The following is a 22,337-nucleotide window of genomic DNA, read 5'->3' as shown; positions in this document are numbered from 1 at the left end:
TGAAAGTTCCTTGTCAATCTTTCATACCGTAGGTGGCAATTCAATTCGAAAGTTGCAGCGTAATAAATACTACATTTCAGGTGGTGAGGCCATGGAAAGAAAAACAGCTCGACGAGTTATATGATAAATACTCTGGCTTCGTATGACCCTACATCAGCGTGCGCTAAAAAATTGTATATGTGGATTATATTAACCCAAACTAATCCATCTAAGTGGTAGAACCCACTGTTGCTAAATTTCAATGTGAAAATCAGATTGTGTGGAGAATCCTAAACTCTGATTCGGACACTTACTTTTGGAATAAGATCATGAGATTTTTTATTTTTTTGGGACCGTTCAATAAATGTCCAACAATCTAATAATTATTTTAAAATTACTTATAGACCACGCAAGCAATTTCTCAATGGTTTCTAACTGCCTGTGTATCATCTACGGTACTCTTCCTGAGTATGAAAGCATTTATCAGATCACCGACTCCCTCGGACTGAGAGCGAGAGCGACGGGGTTTGTACTATACCGGGAGCAGACTAGGTGCGACCCCAGCCTCACCCACAACGGTGCGGCCCTTATGGTAGGGCCCACTTGATATATATATATATTCATGCTGTCCATCCATTTTGAAAGATCTTTTTAAGCGATGATCTCGAAAATGAAGTAGATCTAAATTACAGGTGGACCGTACCATAGTAAATAGCGATTTTTTACTATTATAAACTTTTCAAAGGGATATAAAAGTTCTACATCAAAACGATATTTATTTATTTTTTTTTTCCACCTTCATTCACGTTTTCGTGACGTTATTAACACGTTGGATGGAAAATAAACATTACAAAACATTGCGATTGGCCCCAGTAAGTTTTTAACGGTGGTATGTTCAATCACCACTGTTTCCTATCATATGGTAAACTTGAGATTTTAATCTGCGACATTTTCTGGATAATGTACTAAAATGATCTGAAAAAACGTAGGGACAGTGTGGATATAAAATATATACATCAAGGTGGGCCCACGGCGAGGGACTCACTGTCTTGGGTGACGCCGGGGCGCACCTGATCTGCTCCCTTGTATACGACGACAGTTTGTTTATTTTAAATTACCTGTACGCAAATTTTCAAATTTCTAACTGCCTGCATATCATCCGTACATTCTGCCTGAGTATGAAAGTATTTATCAGACGGCAACCACTCACCAACTTCCTCAGAGAGAGAGAGAGAGAGAGAGAGAGAGACAGCGAGGATTTGTAGTATACAACGCTGTTTTCCATTTTGACAAGTGGGCCCATGGTTCTGTAACCTACACCGGTGATCTATTAAGCAGGACACATGAAGAACGTTGGGCCGTTTTGTCTTCATATACAAGTTCGACCATGCTTCAGCTATCCGAACCGTTGATTTGATGGACCGGATAGTGGATGCGCATCTAAGCCAACCCAGTTCGAAGATACCAGATATCAACATTTCTCTTCTTTTCATTGGTTGAATTTGGACCATAGCTGTATTTTCATTGCCGGCCACCAACTGCATTATTGGAATCTTCCATGGGGGGTTTTTTTATAACATGGATCATTTAGTGGGCCCCACCTAATCATTGGTTTAGATCACTTAAGCATTGCCTCAACTTTTACAAAACAAAACCATAATTTCATTTTTACACCACCTGTGCAATATCTAAGTGCCTGCATTATCATTCATCCATCGCAGTCTTTCAGAGTACCAAAGTCTCCATAACGCAATCGTCAACAACACCTATTTTAAGCCGCACGTTAAACACCCGAGGTCTACGTGACATCGACTCCGTCCATCTGGTGATTACTATGATGGAGAAGATAAGCCCGTTAAAAACTCCAATGGGCCACACCAACAGGAACAATGCAAAATTGCTCACAGAGCTCTGTCTTGGGCAGCCACACCCGATTATCACGGATTTGATGCAAGAAACACACCATGGTGGCTGCCCACACAAACCAATGGTTAGCATCACATTGGCATTGTTTCACGTGCTGTGGCCCATCCGAGCTGTGGATCTAGCTTATACTTCGACCTCCTGTTATCCTTATTGTCAAGGGTAGAGGATTGGACCTGATAGACGGAGTGGATCTTACATACACAGCATGGTGGGCCGACAGACTTCAAGTAGAGGATTCCCATCCAAAAGTCTCCCTGCTTTATAAAAACAGAGGACTCTTACAAATAAGGAGGGAGATTCCAAATTAGGTGAAGGTTCCTCATCCCTGTTGGTTGCGGGGTCTCTTTTCTTCTCCTTCTCTTCAATTCTCCTCTCCTTCTTCTATACCTTCTCTTCCTTCCAAACCCTAAGCCTAACCCTAGAAAACCCACCCCAAAAACTGAGAAACCCACCCCAAAAAATGGCAGACAGGGTCTACCCCTCTGCAAAACCTCCTCAACCCCTCAGCAACTCTGCCGCCGCCACCGCCCCCAAATCCCAGATCTTCCGCCCTCCTGCCTACCGCCCCGCCACCAAACCCCCATCTCGCCGCCGCTCCCGGTGCTGCTCCTGCTGCCTCTGGCTTACCTTCATCATCTTCACCCTCATCCTCCTCGCCGCCGCCGCCTCTGCCGTCCTCTACATCCTCTACCGCCCCCGCCGCCCCTCCTTTTCCGTTTCCTCCGTCCGCTTCTCCTCATTCAATCTCACCTCCTCCCGCCTTAGTTCCAACCTCAATCTCACCATCTCCGCTCGAAACCCCAATAAGAAGCTCGTCTTCTACTACGACCCCTCCTCCATCTCCGTCTTCTCCGACGGTGTCGAGATCGGCGACGGCTCATTCAATCCCTTCATCCACACCACAAAGAGCACGACCCTTATTAAGGCTGCCGTGTCGACCGGCAGCCCACGGGTTCTCGACTCATCGTCTGCGGCATCAATCTCGTCCGGCCTTAAGAGAAAGGAAGGATTGCCGCTGCAGATCCAGTTGGAGACGAAGGTTAGGGTTAAGATGGGTGGATTGAAGACGAAGAGGGTTCGGGTTAGAGTGAATTGCGACGGGATAGACGCCGTCGTCCCGAAGGGGAAATCGACTGCTGCCGCCACGACGTCGGGTGCGAAATGCAAGGTGAAGATCAGGATCAAGATCTGGAAATGGCAACTCTGAAAATAAGATAAGTTGCGAGAGTTGTGTGATATGATTTTGGCTTTTTTTTCTTTTAATTTTTTTTTATTTTTATTTTGTTGTAAATCATAGAAATGAGAAGATTTGGTAAGTAGAGTAGAATTATATAGTTACAGATATACTCTTTTATTATATGCTTTTGCTGTTGGTGCTGTTGTAAGCGTTTTTCTATGTTCTTCTTTCAGTTTGGGAGTGGATTTTTTTTTTTTTTTTGTAATATTTTCATGAACGAATAAAGGAGGAAAATTGAAATTCTGTTTTTTTTTAATTTTTTTTTCGTTTTTGGTTTTGTTTTGATGCGTGTAGTGTCGGTGTTGACTGTTGATGAATTATCAGATCTGATTAGAATTTCACAGCTGTACATTTTTTTATGGATAGATTTCTGTCATAATTTAGAACCATTTTAGAAATGGCGTTGATCCTTTATATCTGTAGACGTGGCATGATTGTGCGGGCAATGCGCAGCTGACCTAGTTTTGGATTATGATAACGCAAAAGTTACGGCAAGAAAATGATAACTGTCTTCCCATCTGATTAGGGCCGCTTACTGTTCTACCTAACATCATCCGTTTGACGGCCATCAATTGGATGGTCGTGATTCTTTCATAATTATGATGTACAATCTGGATGGTCTGGAATGATGAGTCTGTTGACGACAAAATGGTGGTGAACTATCACAATAGTCTAGCCGCCATTGATTTGATGCACGATAATGTGAGAAGAGACTTGGAAGTTAAGAGGCATGTGGTGGTCGTGGAATATTTAGGGTGAGACACGAACGTGTGTGTTTGACACCATTTGCTGAGGTGGATGTACGATCCAAACCGTTAAAACTACACGAACTAATGTTTTGTGAGCGTTATGAAATGGTTGGTTGAGAGAAAAGCGTTCCATTATCCAACTTGCCGAGAATAACAGTTGGCAGCCTTAATATGTGGTTTAAGTGCTCCAAATCGATGCGCATGATCAGATGGTTAAGAGACAAACAGTGCGATTTTGGGTTATGATCCATGTAGAATGGGCCAGGTGATTTAGGTATGACCACATGACTCGTTTATACGACGGAGTTGATGGTATTTAGTAAAGAGAACTGATCACGTGGAGGCCGAGTACCGCAAATTGCGGTACTTCACTGTCTTTCCTGTTAACGTGCCACTTGTATATGGGTAGGGCAGTGGTTCCATTAAAAAAGGCCAGTCTTTATTACAAAAGCAGGCTTTTCCACTGATAAGGTTGGCTACACCGTCGGTCAAACAACCGACAGTCTGAGTCGGAAACGGATTGCGTACGGAGTAAACTCTTTGCGGCCCACATGATTTACGTATTTTCTCCATTCCATCTATCAATTTTAGCTGATAATTATAGAGTTTTCAGATAAAAAATTGATAGTGCACCGCTGAAGAAGAATCTTAAGGCCATTTAAGTTTTGTATGAAATTGGTATTTGTGTGTTTTATGAACAGGTTTGATAAAAATAAAAAATAAAAATTCACTTTAGATTCCTTATTCCTGCTGTGGGATGTATCTGTTTTAATCCTAGAAGTACAAATTTTTTCAGCTCATTTTTAATACACCGGCTAAAAATTATGAGGCATATCCAAAACTCAACTGAACGACGACCTATGGAGATCATGGGGATTGAATGGGTAGCATTGAAAACTTCTCAAGGGTCACAGAAGCTTTGAATCAAAATGGGATTATGCGACTTTATGAACATGGTAAATAAACGTTGTAGTCTGCCCCCAGTAAGCTTTCAACGGCAAGTGTTACTGTTTTATATGGTATGGTCCACTTGAGTTTTATACATGCCTCATTTTTAGGATCATTTTCTAAGCTTGTTTGAATTTCCAACTCGATAGTAAATGTAGTGTAAATGTGTAATGATTATTTTCTTACTGGTTTACTGCACTTTGCTCTATATTTGATTTGATCAATTACTTTCTTTAGATGCAAAAGTGGAAAATGCTGCAAATAATTGTGGATCTCACCATGATGCATGTTGCTTATCTACAGTATTCATCCAGTATGTCAGTTAAATTTAGGGCATGAGCAAAAAAATGAGGCATATTGAAAGCTCCAATGGACCACATCATAGGAAAAAAGTGAATCAAACACTTACCCTTAAAAACTTCTAAGGGTCACTGTTACTTTTGATGTAGGCCACTTGGGTGTAGGATCTATATAACTTTCCAGCACATGTTTCCAGATGTTGTAGTAAAATGGATGGACAGAACACATCTGTTAATTTGAACAGTTTTCCATGATAGGAATTTTCAAAATTTTCCAAACAGTTGAGAGCGTCGTACCCATTGACCGAATATTTACACTTGCATTGAAAAATGAGGTTGAAAAATGGATGTACAGCAGGGATAAAGAACATACATCAAGGTGAGGCCAGAGCTTTGACATAAACCATCTGGTTGGTGTTGGGGTCACCGGCCAGACCGCGTCCTGAGACGTTCAGCCTGGGAAGGGTGGTTTTGATGTAAGTTCCCACCGTTTCCAACGGTACTAATGTCGGATATAAGTAGGCATGTCAGCGGGAAAGATTAGTACCGCAAGTTTCGGTACGTTGCTCGTATGTATGTATGTATGCAGGGATCAGTTATCGTAAATGATTCAGTAGAATCAGCAGTTCCATTCTTCTATAAGGCTATTGGAGTGCTTTGGCGATTCGCGCGAGTGAGTTGGTGAATGGCAGATCAATCGCCAACGTGACACAAGTGAAAGAGACCCGCTGATGAATATGAGTCCAGCATCAGAGTTTGGGAAGTAACATGTTGATATAGAGCCCCACATATTACATGGATGGGGATTTCGCACGTGTGCCGAGATTCCCGCAATCAATCTCTTGCGTTGCGCTAGCAATTTTAATTTGAGAATTACATCATTGGATGCTGACACGAAGAATTATAATACGTGGACCGCATTTCTTCACACCATGCACGGGTTTTAAATTATGATAAGTGGGCCCTTTGTTTCATCGTCTTTCTGATGAACACGAACCACGCTAGCCTTACTCGCGGAGGTATGTACCGTGGACCGCGGGTGTAACTGTCATCAACGGAACACCATGCGGAGAGAACGAACACGATCCACCCCGTCCATCAGTTCCAATGCCTTGTATTGATCTTAGGGCCCTAAAATGAATCTGATCCAAAACTCAGGTGGGCCACGCCACAGGGAACAGTTGAGATGGGGACACCCACCATTCGTTGGGCGTGGAGCTCACTGAAGTTTTTATATGCCATCAGATCCATTCAGATGATGCGCCTTATCAACATGAAGGAACTCATTAGAAGTAACGCTTATGTCGAAACTCAGATGGGCTATATGCCGCGTGAAGTTGGAGCTTCAATGATTTTACACTATTCCCTACGGTGTGGTCTATATGAGTTTTAGATCTTCCATATGTTTAAGATCAAGGTCAGAAAATGATTTACGCGTCCAATGGATGGGATGGATCGTAGTTAGATGAAGTCGTTGTCCCTAATTTAGTTGCAGGTGCATCTTCAAAGAAACTACCTCCGTTTTTTATGGGTATTCTTCAAAGGTCTCTTGATAGAAATATTATCCTTTTCTTTTGTTCGTGGCCTATATTGACAAGAGAGATACAGCAAAAGCTCAGCTGAAAAAGGTCCAATATCGATTGCTGGAATGCTGGGACCCACAAATCCGGAAAACTTTTGGGGCATGCTCCCAGGCGGGACTCACTCCACAGATCAATGGTCCGGATTACAGAACAATGGGCCTCACTCGTCAGATTTGAAAGCCCGTGTATACTGTACAAAGATGTGACTAGCACCTCCGTGGATGGGCCATGCTCCCAAAATCTTATCAATGGGACAATCCGATCCTTTAAACTTGCGTCTTGCGAACAGAGAATTATCGAGAAGGTATACAAACCGGCCGCATTGGCCAGAAAGAAGTTCTAGATCAGTGGTTAGGGACTTTCCATTGGAGAGAATTTTGGGTCATGTTCCATCTGCAGTAGTTGCAACAACCAACGGTTCGGATCAATGAATCATGGACCACACTTATATAATTGAAGACCAGAGGATGCTATGCACATTCTCGGACCGAGGATTATAAGTATCTAGTTGTGGTTGTGGATGTATGTATGACATCTGCCTTCAGTCGGGTGCACGTCAGCTAGCATTCTTAGATGATACAGCCCTTCAAATGCGATTGGTGCACGTGGTGATGGATCTGGACCGTCCTTATACTTAAGATCAATGGACCATAGGAATCAACGGTGATGATGACGCCCATCGTTGAAACCCTTCTAAAATAAGATAAAATACAAAACAGGCTCCCAAAATTTTCAAAGAACTGTTTGATGATCAGGATGGTATTTTGGACTAAAACAATTTCATGCACTGGGCCATTTAGTATCCGGGCCTTTGGCTATCTACACCTGAAATTGTAAGGGAGCGCGAACAACCACGAAATTGTATCCACGTGTAATGGGTCCCACCATCGAGAAAGGAAGGTACACACATCTAACAAACAGCTTCCAATCAAAATCGGACAGCGAACATACACCAAAAATTCAGCGTAAGATTTCTTTATCTACTAGGAACGACTTGGAGCCTTGGACACCTAACTTAAGATAGACGTCAGGTAAGGACAGTAGGTAACGAATATTTTAATTTGCTGGGAAATGATAGTATTCGAGCTGTATGGGCCCTACTTGATGTGTCTGTCTGATCCAACCGTCCATACGCATACCTTCACGTTAGACTCGGCCTAATCTAAAACTCAGGTGAGCCACAACACAGAAACTGTGGAGCCATGATGCTAGGGGGATAACCATCACCGAAAGTTTCAAAGTGTGTAGAGCCCACTTGAGGTCTTGGTATCGATCCCTAGCGGGGGTGGCTAACATGGACTGTGTTTACTGACACGGGTGTGTACTAACAAGCTAACCCAAAAAAAAAAAAAAAAAATCAACATGCTGCCTATTTTCACCTAATCCATTCATCAGACGTGTCCTGACAAGATGAAAGGACACCCCGAAAATCAGGCAATTCCATAACTCGAGTAAGCCGTACTATGTGAATTTATAGGTTTGAGGCACCGTTTTGAGTTGTTTCCTGTGTTATGGTCCACTTAAGTATGATTAACTGAGTATTACAATCTACCCGGAGAATATAAGTGGACGTATATATGTGATCATTTCCCGTGTTTGTATACCCAACACGTGAAGTAGATTAAGCAACCATTTCAGTCTTCAAAGCAAGTTAGGGCTGTTAATAGGCCAGACATGAGTTTTGAACTTGTTGGCCTGGATTGTGGGCCTCATTGCAGTTGGAGCATATAACTTGAAAAGAAATGATAAGCGGTCCAAATTCATTATGCAATATCCGCAATCATATATATGGCATAGAAATGGTCAGTTGTCCAAATGCATTCTGCAATATCAGCCATCATATACAAGACTAAAATCTTTTCATTGTTATATTTTTGGCTAAGCATTATCTGTAAGGCTTCTGTTAAGTAGGCCCCACATGATCAATAGCTTGAATGATTTGACTGTTGGATGTTTAAATTAAGCATGCCAGTAGAACCGCAACAGTTGTGTGATCACGTAATGGGGTGATGCGTTTGAATTGTAGCCATAGTACATCATTTTGGAAATGAAGTTAGTAGAGAGACTATAAAGAAAATAGTTATAATGGATTGTATTACTCAAAATAATTTTCTATAAATATAGGTATTGTTCCCTCACTTTTATAGAAAATCTAATTCCATTGAGGAGTTTCTAAAATGGTGTAAGGTATGAAAGAGAAGAAAATGACATTGTCTATCTTCATCAAACATCAAGTGGAGAAATACCATTCCATTTAGATGCGCATTTAAGAATCAATTTATGATTTTCATAATTGATGCATAGATAATCTTTTATTTTGCAATACATTCCTATATTTTAAAAACACCCAAATCCATAGCTCAACTGGCAAACTGAGTGGAGATACCTCGTTTCAACACTTGAGGTCTTGGTTTTGATCCCTAGCGGGGTGGCTACCATGGAGTGTGTGTACTGACATGGGTGTGTACTAATAAGCTAACCCAAAAAAAAAAAGTCTTGCATTCTACATTGGGGCCCGAAGAGGCAACTTGTCAGGTATAACCCACTACGAGCATACCATGGCCCAAATCTAGGCTGGTCCCATCATAAAGTTTGGTGATATGAAAAATGTTGGACAGGTGGTAAAAGAATCACCAACATTGTATTTCACACGATGGCCTGATTTTTTGGGTTTCGCATCAGTTTCATGGAAGAGCTCACCTTATGAGTGGCCCAAATCATGTAGAAGAGTGCAAGGTAGCAGGTAAATCTCTGCACGAGTGGACCAGATTCTGCATAAAAGTACAAGGTGGTAGGTGAATCAGCTTGGCTTGGCGTGTAGATCTATCAGCATTTAGCAGTCGACCCAAACGTGGGCTGGTCGAGCTCAATCATTGTAAAATCAGTGCTGTGAACGATTCAACCTCGAATCTTTAGGATTTTTGAACAATGGTCCAACTGCAAATTGGGCCCTGGTCTATTGATTTACGGAGCATTTTTGGCCCAATGGCAAAAAATACGGTAGGCGATGGATTGAGCAGCCCGGCTTGACTTGGCCGACTTGGCCCTGAAGGGCTGGGCTCGAGCTTAAATTCTAGGCTTGGTGGCTGGTGGGGTTGAGCCAAGACCGGTATGAGTAGCCCGGCCCATCATAAATGGACCTCCCGTCTTGGACCTTGATAGAAGGCCCATCAATTTATTATGGCCCTTCTAAACTAGGCCCTACCAAACCCATGGGCTTGTTCTACAGGTAGGAACCTGGATCCATATCGTGCTGGACCGAAACTTGACGGATGTTGCCAGGCATACTGGGTATAGGGGTGCACATCAAACTGGTATAACCGTGGAATTGGACTGGAACTGACCAAACGGTCCGATTTGGTCCGATTTTAAAGTGCACCGGTTCCAATTACGGTTATAAAAATTAAAAAACCGTTTAATTCGGTTCAGTTCCAGTTTGGGATATGTAGAACCGAACCGAACCGTAATTCGAACCATGGATCCGAATCGTGAATTCGAATTGTGGATCCGATCCGTGGAATTGAACTTGGAACTGAAATATGGAATCGAATCTAGAATCGTGAGTTTACAATATATTTTAGTTGTATATTTAACTCATAATTTATGGTTTACAATGCACTCTTTGCTTGTTTTCATAAATATATTTTTTCACACCATATACAATATCTAAATCATTCATCAAGTGAATCACAACACAAATGAATATTAATTAAATTATAAAATAGAACATGCAATTGAGTTGGATTACAAAAAGCTTAGAACCATGGAATTGATGCGGATTTGAATTGATTTTCACGGTCCGGTTCGATTCGGTTCTAGGGTGCTAACGGTCCGGATCCAGTTATGGAAATCCCGAACCGGACCCCGCGCACACCGGTTATTGACGTTCCCGAGGAGAGAGACCTTATCCTCGGAGGAACGACGGGCTCCTCACTCTTCCCGAATATTTCTAGGGTGATTCGCGCGAAGAGAGATTGAACTTGGCCACGCGCACACCTGAGAAAGGCACACTTGCGAGATATCCAATCCATCCATCCCTTGGGACAGTCGTCCTGGTCTTCAAAAATCTGGCCACTCCATTCATCATGTGCGTCACGTGTGCAAAAAGAATGGATGGTCAGGAAGAAAGACACCAATCTACACACTCGTGGTGCAAGTGTCTCTGTGGTCCACTTGATTAATGGGTCTTCTTTAGGGGCCGTTAGCACGTTCATTTTGCCCTCCTCCAATAACGGAGGTTCACGTGACTGAAGAGATGGACCACGGGACACATGCTGACATGGCAGACATGGATGAGATGTTGGGTCGGCTCGACCATGAGCTTCCCTTGGCAAATAAATCAGGCCAATCCGCTCGTCACGTGGCCATTCTCGGCCAATATGGTTCGAAATTAAAACACCAACGGCTTCATTTAACGTACGTGTGGACCACCTGATGAGTGTAACATCTTCGATCTCAGGACACAGCATCTCACAACGAGCCCACCTGATTGAATGGCCCGGATGTCGCACTCTTTTGCCGCGATTCACCTCTTTATATTCTTTCCTCTCGCGAATCGCTATGGCTTTTTCTGTATGCGAAAAACTTTGATACTCTGGCAGACTTTGATGGATGATACACAGGCACTTAGGAATTACTTACAATTATATACTCGGGATACAAGTAGTCCAAATTTAAACTGTCCAAATTATGTATTCCAGTTTCTATATTTCATGAACGAAAATTTAAGATTATTTTCATATTTGATTCTCTGATTGGTTGACAGTTATTGGACGGTTGAAAATGAAAAATATCCGTTGGTTTTACTTCAAAAATAAAGCATCCACGAGTGAGAGGTTTGGGTTGTGCGACCAATCTGATTACGTTAATGTGAATTGGTGATAGTGGGTGAAACAATTTAGTCAGTTTAATTGATTTAGTGTATGCCACGTGTACAGTTTCGGAGTGCGTTAGCATCAACCGTTCATACACCTCCAAAATCCAAAGTATCAAATAATTCGTGTGGAATTATGCGTGTCGCGCTTTATTACGTGTTTTCAACTCTGAAAAGCGAAAAGTGGGGCCCACGAATCGTAATCTAGAAATTTTACGTTGAGTCCAACGGGTGATGGAGCATGCCCCTAAAAAATCCCAGATTGGTAGGTCCCAGCCACCAATATTAGGACCTTTTGTTTATTAGTTGAATGTGGACCGTTGTTATATCTCTTGAAATCAGACTAACTGTAGGCCGTAATCACAAGGTTAAGATCATTCTATCGAGGATATCTCTTAGACACAGTCCATCCACGGTGGGTCAAGACATCCCAACGGTCTGGATAACCGAAACACAGGCCACACTTATCAGAACTAAAAACCCCTGCATAGTGTGAAAATACGCGGGCAATGCGTCGTATAACGCCTCATCTCGCACAATCCATCTATCCCGCATTGCTGAAGGAAAAAAGAAAAAGGAATTAAAAAAAAAAAAAAAGGAAAAGCAGCAATGGCAACAACCTTAGCAAGCTCCCTTCTCAAGACCCATCACCACCACCACAACTCCATACCTCTCTCTCTCCTCCTCCTTCCATCTCACTGTCCACTGTCAAGATCGAACCGTTCATCACCATCCATTTCTCTTCATCCCCACTTCTCCAGCAGGCTCTTAAAACTCTCAACATCTTCTCCATTCTCAACCAAATCCTCTCCAACCATCGCCTCTTCTCAACCCTCCGATGCAACCCCCAAAGGTATTCTTTTGTGCTTCTTTCTAATGGCTCGGGCCTAACCGCCCAACCCAGCCTATTGTCTAAATACCCGTGGGGCTATGGCCCGCTTTATACGGGCTTGGGCTGGAGTTTTGGCCCGGTCCAGGCCCAGGCCTAAATTTCAAGCTTGTTTCTTAATCCGGGCTCGGGCAGTCGCCCGGCTTATGGTATTAAGGGCATTTTTGTCATTTACAATGCATGATGAGACACGCCTAATGAACAGCTCAGATCTTGCACATGGATGGCTCTGTAGCCGGCGGTGCAAAATCATCACATCCAAGGCGGGGCTGTTAGTTTTGGCCCATGCCCGGTGCGGGCCTAGTATCTCTTTTACTTCGGGCTTGACGACCTGGGCCCATCCCAATTTCCCACGGGCCTTAGTCAATGGACCTTTGGCCACAGCACAAAGTCCAGCTCAAAGCTGCCCAGCCACTTCCAGCCCCACATCGAATCAAGCGTCTGGTCTGTTATCTCTTTTCATTACAGTTTCTGAGTAGCATTCCTTCCACTTTGGCATGTTTGGATGCAAATCACGATTTTTGTTACTATCAAGTTGTGATTCACTCAACATTCGCACTGGAGAGGAAGTAATTGCAATTCGAGGCTACTTCCTCGTTTCAAATATGAGGAAGCATTGCGACAAGTTCTTGGTTTCATCATATGATTGAACTGAAATTTTGCAATTCAGCTCGGTTGTGCATCTAATCGCATCCTTGGAGAAAGTATCCATTGTTCGATCTATATTTTGTTTCTATACAAGCAGTCAATTGGTAGATACGGTGGAATCTGTTTGTTGGGGTTTGTATCATTAAATGTTTGTTTGATTGCCTCAACGTGGATTGAATTGTCCTAGCTGGTTCGGCAGATGATCTGGGTTATGGGTCAATTACGATCCGGAACAGTGCTTTTACCGAACCCCATATAATGGTTTATTAAGTTCTAATTAAATTTAAATCTAGGATGTACATATTTGTACTTTGATTTATGTTATTAGGTATAGAATATAATACTATGCATGTGGGATTTACAATAATAGTTGTTGTGGTTCGATTTCAAATTTGGTCACGTGATTAGTGCAGGTGTGTGAGAATTGAATGTGTAGCTCAATTCAAAACCAATAACTAAGACCCCAAGCACCAAGATAGGCAGATACATCGGAAATTGACCGTATACGACTGAGTTCTAATAAGATCGGTCGCCTATTCAGCCACTTGTACAACGTTGCTTAAGATGATCAGGCAATAGTCAAAAGGTGGGTTTCGTCCTCTAAAAATGGGTCATGCCTCTACCTTCCGTACGAAAAGACTTTTTCTTTTCAGTACAAATAAAACAAAAATGAATTTCTTATAGTTGGCCACGGAGAATAACTACAGAACGCCTCTCTGGATGGAGAACTTTGCTTGATACTTGAACTGAATCCAGCGTGTCAGCGTAGACTCGAATTACAACTAAAGTTAATAACAACTTTGATTACTACTACGGATTATACTAAGGATTATAAATAATAGGTAAAGGTAAAGATTATACTTAGAAATTGTAAATGACTGATAAAGATAAGGATTACACTAAAGAATGTAAATGATTGATAATTGAAAGGATAATTAAAAGATAGATTTGGTTTGGTGCTATGAGACGTTTTCTTTTGCTAAATTCCCTTGCCATTTATAGCATTAGATCGATTATCTAGATCCTTCCCACGTTCTGACGGTTGCTATAACCGTTTCAGCACTACTTGCTTTCCTTGCTTCTAAACCTATCATTTGTCCTAGTAACTACTACAACACGACCATCCTTCGCTTGACCACTTTCTCTTAATGAATGATGCGGCGTTGCTCAATAAACATCAACTATATTGCTACAAAATCCTTTCCGTATATATATGAAGATCTTTAAATACACCACGCAACTCCCTCCTGATTACATGCAACCTTTCCTGATTAGCTCTTGTAGAAATTGGCAGAAATGGGGATGAACAATAGTAGTATTCACTAACTAGTACAAACTACAACCATTTTTGGGTATATAAGTATAGTATGTTGTGGGGCCTAATATCTTTAGAAATATGGAAGGAGAGATGTTAGCATAGATATGAAGGCATAAAGAAGCATTCGATACCGAGTATGTTGGCTCCAAGGTATTCGCGAAGTTAATTATCCAAATTATCTTTCATCATTGATGCTTTGTATTATTTTAATGGTATCAGTATATAACTTATGAGTAGACATGTATGTCTGACAAATGTTTTTGGGACCAATACTAAACTACTTAGCTTAGTGTCACAGCCCAATCATTTCCATCCCCCATATGTCAATGACTTGGCTAAATTTATGCTCATTTACTAGGGAGGTTTTGGGTAAGTATAGAGAATTCTAGAATATGATAAAAGTGTGTAAAGAATTATAGAAAAATCTAGAGTTGTGTAAAGTGTTGTAGAGTTGTATGGAGTTATGTAGTGATCTTTAAAAGTTTCTATAGTTCTCAAGTGAAGTCTTGTGTAGACTAGTGTGAAATGTTCTAGTAGGTTTTTAGAGAGTTCCTAGCCATTGGATGACTGCCATTTGTACAATCCTAGTCGTCACGTAGGTTCTTAGACATATATAAAAGAGCCCTCTCATTTGTAACGAAGCTAAGAAAAGTTATTGCTTTCAAGCTCTGGTGAAATACAAGGCATTATTCTATACTTATGTAATGCTGGGGCATTTTCACATTGGGCTCAAGTGGGGTGGCCTGTGAGATGCGGGGGCACACTCAGGGTGGGCGGCCCGTGTGAGGCAGAACTCATGTGATTTGAGACCCACGAGGGGGGTGGAACCCATGAATTTGAGGCCCACGAGGAGGGTTCGTCTGAGGACCTAACCCATGGATGTGGGGCCTGGGCTATGAGATAAAGGGATTAATTCTCTATGCTCTATCAATTCGAGCTTTTAGAGCAAGTGGTTAATTGTCCTGCATCAAGTTGGCATCAGAGTGGGGAGGTCTCGTGTTCGAGATTCCTCACCAAGGGTGATTAATGTAGGAGCATTTTCACACCAGGCTTGAGTGGGGTGGCCTATTGGATGCGGGGGCACGAGGGGGCTGAACCCATGGATTTGCGGCCTACGAGGAGGGTTTAGCCGAGGACCTAACCCATGGATGTGGGGCCTGGGCTATGAGATAAAGGGATTAATTCTCCTTGCTCGATTAGTTCGAGCTTTTAGAGCAAGTGGTTAATTGTCCTGCATCATTGTGCATCTCTTGTAATTCGGTGCTGAGCACTTGGGGAAGGGCTGACTCATTTACAACGGGACTGTCATACGAGTGCCATAGAGTACGCTTGGGGAAATGCTTAGGCTTGTGACATAAGGTTGCATATGGATGCTTTATTGAAATGTATTACAATAATTAGCTCAATTGAGCAAAAATGACCAAATTGCAGTTACCGTCCTTACTATCTATGATAAAGAAGTTCAAATTGCAGTTATATTCCTTTCCACTTAGTGCATCCTAACACAGCCTATGTCAAACATCCAACCTATTAACACTCCCATTTTGTTTATATCATACTGAAAATGAATAAGGTATTCGTTAAAAAATAAAATTAAAAAAAAAAAACAAACAAATTAGGTATGCTTCCATTAGTTATCTTTTTTCTTCTTTCTTATGAGTTATGTTACTGTAGAGTACAAAGCAAATTCATTAATACTCTTAGAGACAAGAAGATATTTGTTATATTATGCTGTTTTGGATGCTTATTCTTTTGATCTTGCTGCAGAAGAAGTTCCTGCACGTGTTGGGTTTCTAGGTCTAGGAATTATGGGTTCCCCTATGGCTCAAAATCTCATAAAGGCTGGGTATGTTACTATTTCTCAAACTGCTGATTGTCCTTAGTGAACCAATCCTAACATTGCTGCAGTGTTCTCTCTCCTCTTTCTTGTTCTTGTTGTTGCTCTTCTTCTTTACGCTTATTCAGTGAGAGCTATGCTCCAAGGAACAAACATCTTTTTCTTTTTTTCTTTTTTCCAAGTAACAAACATCTCAGTGTTGACATTGTGGAGATCTGATCATCTAAGATAAGATCCTACAGGAGATGATGGGTGGTTTTTAGTAATGTGTGAATTGTGAAATAAAACAATTCCTAACTGCCTACTATGAATTTGACATGATATGTTATGCATCAAGGTAGTCTTATCATATTCTTCTGCATTTCAGATGGAAAGTGGAGAATGGAAACCCCATGAGCTTACTTTTACTTCGTGTTATCGTAATCTATTCTTTTTCTTTTTCTTTTTCATTTGGAAGCATGGAGCTCTTTGTTCCATATTCCGTGTTTGAGTTTTGAACCTGATATGGGATGAATGATTCAAGCTGTCTTCGGCTATTTATTGTACTTCCTAGACATCCGTTGAAGTTTAGCTGTTGGCCTGTATCTTGTAGATGCGACGTGACTGTTTGGAATAGGACCAAGAGCAAGTGTGATCATCTAATTGGCTTGGGGGCAAAGTAAGTACCGAAGTGTCAATTATTATGGCATTTAATATGGATGGAAGTTTTTTTTTTATTACTATCTAGACTCTCGATGACGCATTCACATTTTTCCTTGAGACATTTAGTTGCCTAGGTACCATCATTCTGCTTACACAAGGAAAGGCTACCCTTTTCATGAGAGCTGAAGCTATTTCCAGTATGGATGATGCTGGATTTTACTTTCATATATAGAAGTTAAAATAGAGCGGGGAAGTAGGGTAGTGTTTCCTATCTTTGTGTGCACGCGCGTGTATTCTTAGTAGTAGGAATCCTCCACTTGGAGTCCCATTCCTACTTGGAAACCCCATCTTGCTCCTGCCACCAAGCATTGCTATCATGATTCTACCAATTCCACCTTTAACTTCAGTAGATTTATGGAACCTAGATGTGGTTAAGCATCTAAATCCTTAGAAACAGAGTCGCTAAATAAGTTTCTTCTGTGTAATAAGTCGTTGTCATCATCATAGCCTTTTCCTAGCTGTTTGGGGTTGGCTTCGTAACTCCTGTTTTACCAATCAATCCTATCTGAGGCCCTATCCTTGGTCAGTGAACAAGCATCATAACCCTTCTTACCACCTCGATCTAAGTCATTTTAGTTATTTCTGTCATCCTCTTTTGAGGCCCTTCAACCTCAATCAGTAAAAAAGAAGAAATAATGCCTCCTAGATGCTCTCACATTCCAACATTTTTTTTAATAACCACAGCTTCCCTCTTCGGGCTACCCATATGCATCTGTGGAGGAATTGGAACCTGTATAAAGTTTTTAATATTTCTACTATTAGTTTGAAACTCAGAGAAGCAACTCATTTCCATTTACTGATATGAAACAACTTCTACCATTTCTTTAGATCCTGGAATGCAATGCACTATGTTCAAAGGAACCTTAACCATGATAGTTAGAAAGCCATGTCTTTGAGAAAGAAATATAGACCCAGAAGTTACCAAAAACATGATTGAAATCTTAAAAATTTGAACCTGAAGTGGAGAACTTGAATTCATCCCAGCAGTTTGACAGTAAACTGTCAATTGATCTGAAATTTTGCTCTCACATAACTGCTCTGAAACTATAGTTTATTAAAATTCATACATTTTTTTCTTGCGACATATTCTTATCATTTATTCCTTAGATATAAAGCTTCCCCAGCAGAAGTTGCTTCTTCTTGTGATGTGACATTTGCCATGCTTGCTGATCCTGAAAGTGCAGTGAGTATCTCTGGTTTTATGGTTGTACTTGTACATTCCTGTATTGATTGCTCAAGCATTACGGTTATGCGCATTCTTTCAGGTGGATGTTGCATGTGGGAGGATTGGAGCTGCTAGTGGAATGAGTCTAGGAAAAGGGTATTATTATGTGTGTTGCCCCAATGAAAGATTCTTGATTGACTAAAAAACTATTTCTTTTGCCTGCATGATTCACAACACTTATCTGCCAGGCCACGCATATATGTTGAATGTGGAATATTGACAGAAAAATTTAAACCATTCAATGTTTTCATCCATGTGTGCCCTAGCTGATGAGTTGACCTGCCTAATTTTTGGGCACACATCAAGGCCCAGCTGATGTACATATAGGGTTTACAGCGCACGAGTTGGCATGCTTAGCTACATATGTAGTGGTGTGCGTGACTTAGCAGAGCTCTTCTAACAAGAACCCAAAATTCATCTGACCACCCCGTTCTATCCGTGCTTACTCTAAAGTGTATTATTAGTATTCGGTTTTTGCACGATCCACGTCATAAAAGTTTTTGCTGCCATTGTCAATGAAAGACTAGTAAGATAACAAGCAAACACACTAAAAGGAATTGACTACAATCTAATGTAGTGTTGGTTCTTGGTCAGTCTTTCATCTTGGCTGTTGGTTAACTAGCTACTGTTAAAAATTTTGGGTTTCCCCATGTGCCAATTTTCTACGAACCTTGAATTGGGGCAACTAGGCTTCATGCGACAAGCTGAGCATTTATGAGGTTTTGAATGGATGCAAGCATTTTTTGTCAATGTCCTAATGAACCCGTCATGTTTGGCATGACCTCTTTCAATCAAAAGGCATCAGTCAAGGCTTTGATATCCTTAATGTAGCCGACCTACTAAATATATGTTTTCTTGTTGTATACTCTTTTATAATGTTTTAACAGCATGGGTATTGATCCATCTTAATCCATTTTCTCTTTTCTTCGATGGACACGGACAGGTATGTAGATATTTCCACAGTTGATGGCGCCACTTCTAAATTAATTAGTGAACATATTAGAGCTACAGGGGCATTGTTTTTAGAGGTAAGAACACAGGTTCCTGTCTTTTGTTTTAGCTCAAGTATTGGGCAGCAGTTGTTTTCATCATTATACTGATATGCTTCTGCAATGTATGATAGTAGTTTGTCAGAGGATTTCTAATTAGATTGCAAACTATAGTGCTTTTTTAATAGGCTCCTGTTTCTGGCTCCAAAAAGCCTGCAGAAGATGGGCAGCTGATATTTCTAACTGCAGGTAACTGTCATATATGTTCCCATGGTGCTGACCTCTCAAGCTTATTGCCTTATTTGCAACATAAAGAATCTTCAAAATTCAAATGCTGAAGTTGAAGATCATGGACAGCATATTCTGATTTCTTGTGGTTCTGCATGAATATGTGTACAATCGTATCATCAAATCTTTCTATTATTGTAGAAGCATGCAATGTTCAGTCGAGCATTTGCTTGCTCAATAAACTGTATATGGGAGGCCCTACCTTTTGGTGATTGAAATTGTTCAAGTGGACAGGGAATGCTCTGAAAATCCTCCCATCAGATGGTCGTAACATCTGACCACTGGTTGTAATAGAGGAGATTATGGGATGGCCATCTCATGATTCAGCCTACAAGATCAGTGGTTTGGGTTACTGAAAAGTGGACCCCTGTATGCAATATTGCTGGGTCTAACAGAAAAATGATCTATTAATAATTTTCTTTAATTGAGAAGAAGTGTGGCATAAACAGATCTAGGGATTCATTTACCTGAAGCTATGACTCTATTTCACAGGCGATAAATCTCTATATGAAAGGGTCACACCATTCTTAGATATAATGGGGAAGGTTAGCTTATCATTTCCCTTTGATGCCTTTTTTTCCATGTAATCTTTTTCTCTCTTTCCAATTCAATGTTCTTCTGTGTCCTTGCAGTCAAGATTTTACCTTGGGGACGTTGGTAATGGTGCTTCCATGAAGCTCGTCGTCAACATGATCATGGGAAGGTTTGTGCAAATTCCCTTTTTCAGTCATTTTTTTATGAATCAAGATTTTTTTTAATTGGGTTTCTTGCATGTCTTGCAAATCATAATTCGGTCGTTGCTTCTCTACAACCTGTAGCATGATGGCTTCTTTTTCTGAAGGGATTCTTCTTAGTGAGAAAGTAGGGTTGGATCCCAATGTTCTTATTGAGGTATATATTGAGACTCGAAATCAATCTTGGCATTCTTCCTCTCTTTTTTGCATCATTTTCTCATTTCGGTCCAATGATGGGTTTGATTTCTTCATGATCTTTTCTTGCAGGTAGTTTCACAGGGTGCAATAAGTTCACCCATGTTCTCGACCAAAGGCCCTTCAATGGTTCAATCTGCATATCCAACTGCATTTCTCTTAAAGCATCAGCAAAAGGTTTTGCAGTCTCACTATATTTCCACAAGAACCCTGCTATAACAGCACATGGTTCACACATGCCAATGCAGCACACCTGTGACAGATCCAAGCTGCTCATTAAGCGGGGCCAGGCCCCTGGCCCACAAATCTGGTGAATCCGTTCATGAGGTAGGCCATATGCGTAGAAAGGAAGTGTCTGGTTAAAAAAACTGACCAACAGTCCATATTCAACGTACATTTGTGGCGCGCCACATGAGCGAACCAGCTTAGGAATGGGTGTCTACATCCTTAATGAGCTACTCGGATTCAAGTTGCTTTTCAAAAATATGAACTCATGTGAACTCTGAAGAACGGATTTTCTTATGGCAGGACTTAAGGCTTGCACTGGGATTAGCCGAAACTGTCTCACAGTCAATTCCAATCGCTGCAGCTGCGAACGAACTATACAAAGTAGCAAAGTCACACAATCTCGGCGATCAGGACTTCTCGGCAGTCATTGAAGCATTGAGATCGAAACTCGTCCAATCAGAAAACCACTAGATTCTTTGTTCTTTTGTGGGCCTTGATTTTCTCATTATAGTTTTCAACCAACTGCCGTTGGATTTGGTTGTGTGATGGAAATTCTTGATTTGCGTCTTTCATCAAAGCAGCATTGGCACGTTTTGTGATACGTGTTTTAATTATTTTCTACTGTTAAGATATAGAGGAATTGTATGGCATCCCTTGTTTCCATTCATATAGGTGGGCCCATGATTCAATGGTCTAGATCATTGATACTATCCTCATCTTGGATGGACCACCATTTGTTAAAGATCTCCCAGGTTGGAGATCCCAGCTATCAATCTTTGGCATCTGTTCAGTTAAATGGTGACCGTGGTTGGATTTCTTATCCTGGATTGTTTCATGATGATGATATCATGGTCAATGGAAACGTGGGACCCACCATATCAACCGTCCTGATTTCTGAGCCACGGGGGGCCGCACCTGCACAAACTGAAAACCTGAGCCTTCTCAGGTTGGAGATCATATAATTACTCTTACAAGACGATCATTTCTTCTGACCATATATTTGCAGGACGCTTAGTTCCTACAGTTTTTGCAAAGAACCCGGGCAAAAGGAAAGGGGGAAAAGCTGTGGGGTCCACCATAATGTGTGTGACGAACGTGGATTGCGTCCTACCCTCGCCTGTGTCCAGCTCGGAACGGGCAGGGGCTCCAAGTGGCCACCGTGATGCATGGGTTTTATCCACACCCTTCATCCATTTTTCCGTATCATTTCAGGATATAGGCCCAAAACTGAGGCGGATCCAAGACACAGGTGGACCACACAATGTGGATTAAATTCTTACCATTGAAAACTTCTTGGGTGCCAGAAGTTTTGGATCGAGCTGATATTGGATGGATGGCAAATAAACATCACGGTGGGCCACTTGAGTGTTGGATCTTCCTAACTTTTGGTCTTAATCCATAAAATGCCACGGAGAAATGGATGAAGGGTGTGGATAAAACCCTTACATCATCGTGGCCGCTCAGAGCTCCTGTCCGTTCCCAGCTGGAGACAGCCGGGTAGGACTCAATCTGTATTCGCGTGTGAAATCCTGTCCATCCATCATTTGTGCAAGTTCACGTTAGGATGCGAGCCTAAAAATAAGGCAAATCGAAAGTTCAAGTGGGCCACGCCACAAGGAAAAGTGGGGATGGGATCGAAACCTTGGGTCCCACCCAAGTTTCGTATCAAGCGGACATTCGGTTATATCCT

The 22,337-nt window shown here is 41.5% G+C and overlaps 2 protein-coding genes across 2 annotated transcripts; both read left to right on the top strand.

The window, feature by feature from the left end:
• The first annotated feature begins 2,166 nt into the window (after positions 1-2,166).
• Positions 2,167-3,385, top strand: LOC131222796 (NDR1/HIN1-like protein 13). The gene has a single exon (XM_058217995.1). The coding sequence runs from the start codon at positions 2,366-2,368 to the stop codon at positions 3,110-3,112; it is 747 nt and encodes a 248-aa protein (XP_058073978.1). The 5' UTR covers positions 2,167-2,365; the 3' UTR covers positions 3,113-3,385.
• An 8,763-nt stretch (positions 3,386-12,148) lies between these two features.
• On the top strand, positions 12,149-21,248 carry LOC131222795 (glyoxylate/succinic semialdehyde reductase 2, chloroplastic). Its single transcript, XM_058217994.1, has 12 exons — positions 12,149-12,447; positions 16,217-16,295; positions 16,879-16,944; positions 18,096-18,171; positions 18,254-18,309; positions 19,157-19,241; positions 19,391-19,451; positions 19,983-20,035; positions 20,123-20,193; positions 20,309-20,381; positions 20,492-20,596; positions 20,948-21,248. The coding sequence occupies exons 1-12, from the start codon at positions 12,204-12,206 to the stop codon at positions 21,116-21,118; spliced, it is 1,140 nt and encodes a 379-aa protein (XP_058073977.1). The 5' UTR covers positions 12,149-12,203; the 3' UTR covers positions 21,119-21,248.
• Positions 21,249-22,337: the final 1,089 nt, after the last annotated feature.

This window comes from Magnolia sinica, chromosome 13 (assembly GCF_029962835.1).
Source record: "Magnolia sinica isolate HGM2019 chromosome 13, MsV1, whole genome shotgun sequence".
Taxonomy (NCBI): Eukaryota; Viridiplantae; Streptophyta; class Magnoliopsida; order Magnoliales; family Magnoliaceae; genus Magnolia; species Magnolia sinica.
This window is presented reverse-complemented; position numbering and strand designations above follow the sequence as displayed.

Coding starts and splice junctions, on each gene's coding strand:
- LOC131222796 (XM_058217995.1), top strand. CDS start 2,366: ATGGCAGACAGGGTCTACCCCTCTGCAAAACCTCCTCAACCCCTCAGC.
- LOC131222795 (XM_058217994.1), top strand. CDS start 12,204: ATGGCAACAACCTTAGCAAGCTCCCTTCTCAAGACCCATCACCACCAC. Junction 19,242..19,390: donor CAGGGGCATTGTTTTTAGAG/GTAAGAACACAG, acceptor CTTTTTTAATAG/GCTCCTGTTTCTGGCTCCAA. Junction 20,597..20,947: donor TCTTAAAGCATCAGCAAAAG/GTTTTGCAGTCT, acceptor TTCTTATGGCAG/GACTTAAGGCTTGCACTGGG.